General features: G+C 39.4%; 1 protein-coding gene across 2 annotated transcripts in view; it reads right to left on the reverse strand.

Annotated features, from left to right (window-relative positions):
- LOC107654566 (serine/threonine-protein phosphatase 2A 55 kDa regulatory subunit B delta isoform-like) overlaps positions 1 to 3,518 on the reverse strand; it is a 20,672-nt gene that overhangs the window by 12,438 nt on the left and 4,716 nt on the right. The window contains exon 1 of one of the 2 annotated variants that reach the window (XM_016441702.1): positions 859 to 1,090. The exons of the other annotated variant lie outside the window; for it this stretch is intronic. Coding sequence (XP_016297188.1) covers positions 859 to 862 — 4 coding nt within the window. The 5' untranslated portion in view covers positions 863 to 1,090. Of the gene's footprint in view, positions 1 to 858; positions 1,091 to 3,518 lie in introns of those variants that run through there. 2 annotated transcript variants of the gene reach the window in all.

Here is a 3,518-nt window from a genome sequence, read left to right on the forward strand (position 1 = left end):
TCATTTTTTAAAAGTTAATCCATTGATGTGCATTAGATGATTAATTGAATAGTCACCTCTACTATTGTATGTTATGTTTTATAGGAATTATGAGAGGTTATGCTATTACACATACATTTCTAACATGTAAATTATTGAAGCCAAATACTTACATTTCCCCAAGCTGTTTAGCTGTAGTACAGTATTCATAGGCTTAATCATGAAGCATACAGTGGCCCCACTTTTAACTCTCTCTTTATATTACCCTTATTGCAGATGGATGCACAGAGGAAGACAAGAGAAAGAAGTGCAGTGTGGGAGAACTACACTCAACCAACACCAGGGAAGGCAGTTTTTGTCAGAGCCCTTGTTATTCTTAATTTTGACATAAATTTTCATTTTTACACCAGACATATACTGTATATCGGTTCAAAATATCGGTTATCGGTCTACTTGATCTGTAATAATCGGTATCGGCCCTGAAAAACATATCGGTCGACCCCTAGTGCTGTGCATCTGAAGATGATGTAAGTACAGATAGAGAGGAAAAACCACTGTACTGTATCACAACACAAACAGCCGCAGCAACAGCGGGGGAAGCATAGGCAGGTACATGACGGACGGTGATCACCTCGTAAATAACCCATCCAAGCAAACATTAACGATTAACATCCACATCAGACATCAGCCACAACCTACAGCAACATTACACCAGCACCTCCCGAAGCCAGATCAAATAAGAGCAGCATACAGTAACCCAAACAACACGTTACATCACAGAGTAGCGCTAGGAAAAGCAGACCAAGCCTGACCTCGCAAAGCTCAAAAACAAGCGGAGCACCCCGCGTGAGAGACAGACGGAGATAAACACACACGTACCCATCCTGAAAGGTAGAGAGAGGCCATTATAGCACAGTTCCAGGCTGTGGCTGTCAGCAGCGCACACAAGACAGCAGAGGGAGATTTAAGAGCCTGGGAGTAGCTGCGGTTTGGACGGCACTGGCTCGCCTGCAGGGAGGGTGAGCGAGGGGTGCAGCGCGGCCATGTTGGACAGGTAAGAACGCGAGGGAATCCCTCCACACATGCACACTTGACACAGACCCTTCATGTGAGATCCCGAATGAATTATGACCTCATAAACATCAACATAAAACTTCGAGCTTGCAGTGCAGTCCTTCCCACAAACAAATGACTCACTTCCTGTTGGAATGTCTTTCAGGAGTAGAGAAAAAGCACACAAGCAACTACAACAATATATTTCCTAGGGCTGCACGATTAATCGAATGCGACTGTCATGCGTATCTTGTCAGTAAAGCCGGTTCTGTGATTAGTAGTAAATCTCCAGCACGTGCTTTCAGATGGAGCGGCATTTACCACACAGAGCTGTAGTTCACTGACAAGCTACGCAAAATCGCATTCATAATCGCAGATGATATAATCGCGCGATTATGAAATCGAAGAAATCGTTCTGCGATTATGAAAGCCGTTTGCGTAGCTTGTCAGTGAACTACGGCTCTGTGTAGTAAATGCTACTCCATCTGAAAGCATGTGAAAATACCACATTTAATAAAGTTTTTACTCCAAACTCACTTCATAACGTCAGTCGAGTGTTTGAAATAAATCCTTCTGTTAGATGATGTGGCTTCTTACACAGAATAAGGCACGCAGCATATTTCATAGTATTCTAAGCAGTAATAAAAGCTATGTCGATTAGCATTTGCATTGTTATATACTTTATTATAGTAAAAACGATAAGACAAACTCAGATAAACCATATATTGTCGTAGTCGTGTATTTATTAGTCACGTTGAATCAATGAAATTTAATAAATATAAAATATAAAAATAATTTTAGACAGCAGACAAATTCACAATATTTTCACTATGGTTTAATAATTAATATTTTAAACCATGACATTTTACACAAATGTGTGAAGGAAAATTGTTGCTACTATAAAATCTTTGTTACTGAAAATCATACACACATATATATTTATACAGACAGACAGACAGATAGATAGATAGATAGATAGATAGATAGTCAAAAGTTTGGGATCAGTAAGATTTGTAATGTGTTTTACAGAAGTCTCTTCTGTTCATCATGGCTGCATTTATTTGACCAAAAATACAGAAAAAAACTGTAATATTGTAAAATATTATTACCATTTAAAATAATGGTTTTCTATTTTAATATACTTTAAAATATTATTTATTTATGTGATGCAAAACTGAATTATCATCTAGGGATGGGTCACCATTTTCGAATATTCGATTAGTTGATTTAATAATAGATTATCGAATAGGCTGTGCGATTTTTTTAGACAATAATTCTCCATGTTTTCGGTGCTGATTGTGCTGGTGACGCGTTCATGTAAGCAGAGGGTGGCGCCGCCAATAACGCACCTAAAAGCTGTCAAAAGCCCTATTCGCATGGGATTAGTATTATCTGGAGACCTTGTGTGATTTTGAAATTAACCCCCCACCTCTGAATTTCGTGGTCACCAGGTAATACTAATCCCGTGCGAATAGGGCTAAAGACAACAGAAGAACAGCAACATTGTCTCACGCGCATATTGTAGATTTGAGTCAGGATTTAACCGCCAAATCTTTTTCTCCGCCGGCGGATTTCCTTCATCTAGCACTAGCAGCGGCCCGCCTGTAACAAAACGAGCTTGGGCCAAACGTAAACACACAACTACGAGTGTGGACCTGCCGCACGCACAACAGCGTTCAGCCGAGATCGGCCCATGGAGAAAAAGCCGTCTGACATCCAGAAGTGTTTTGAAGCGTCGGCACGGCTCTGGCCCATTATCTTCTCACCGATGCCGAGAGTGCCGCATTTCAGCCGGAATCGGCCCGAGTGTGCTTGCTAGCTGTTTGTTCTCTGCGGCCGGACTAAAATTGTGAACAGATTGTGCTCCCGTCTTCATCCCGAACATGTGGACATGCTCAGTTTTTGAATAAAAATATGAGATAGGTTATTGTTATGAAGACAGACGTTAAAATTAATGTTCACAGAAGTGCCGTCATTCAAGCTGTTCACAATATGTTTTAACGCGTTTAGACCTATAAAGTCATTATGACTGTAAGTGATATTCATTGATGAATTAATTTAAACTTTTGATTTTCATTTTAAATTGCTATTAAAGGGGTCATATGATGCGATTTCAAGTTTTCCTTTCTCTTTGGAGTGTTACAAGCTGATTGTGCATAGATAAGATCCCTGAAGTTGCAAAGACTAAAGTCTCAAAACCAAAGAGATATTCTTTATCAAAGTTAAGACTCTGCCACGCCCCCCTAAAACGGCTCGTTCTAACACGCCCCCACATATCTACCTCACTATGTGGAAATATTTGCATAATGCCGCCCAAATGTGCATGCAAAGTAAGAAATGATCTTTAAAGAAGCATCATATGACCCCTTTAAGAGTAATACTAAATATACAAGAGATATTAAGATAGATCTCTTAAAATAAACAACTAATGTTTTCTTTTTAGAAAAATTAACATTTTTATTGCTGAAATTGCATACATTAATAAC

The sequence above is a fragment of the Sinocyclocheilus anshuiensis genome, unplaced genomic scaffold, assembly GCF_001515605.1.
Source record: "Sinocyclocheilus anshuiensis isolate Anshui unplaced genomic scaffold, SAMN03320099.WGS_v1.1 scaffold391, whole genome shotgun sequence".
NCBI classification, from domain to species: domain Eukaryota; kingdom Metazoa; phylum Chordata; class Actinopteri; order Cypriniformes; family Cyprinidae; genus Sinocyclocheilus; species Sinocyclocheilus anshuiensis.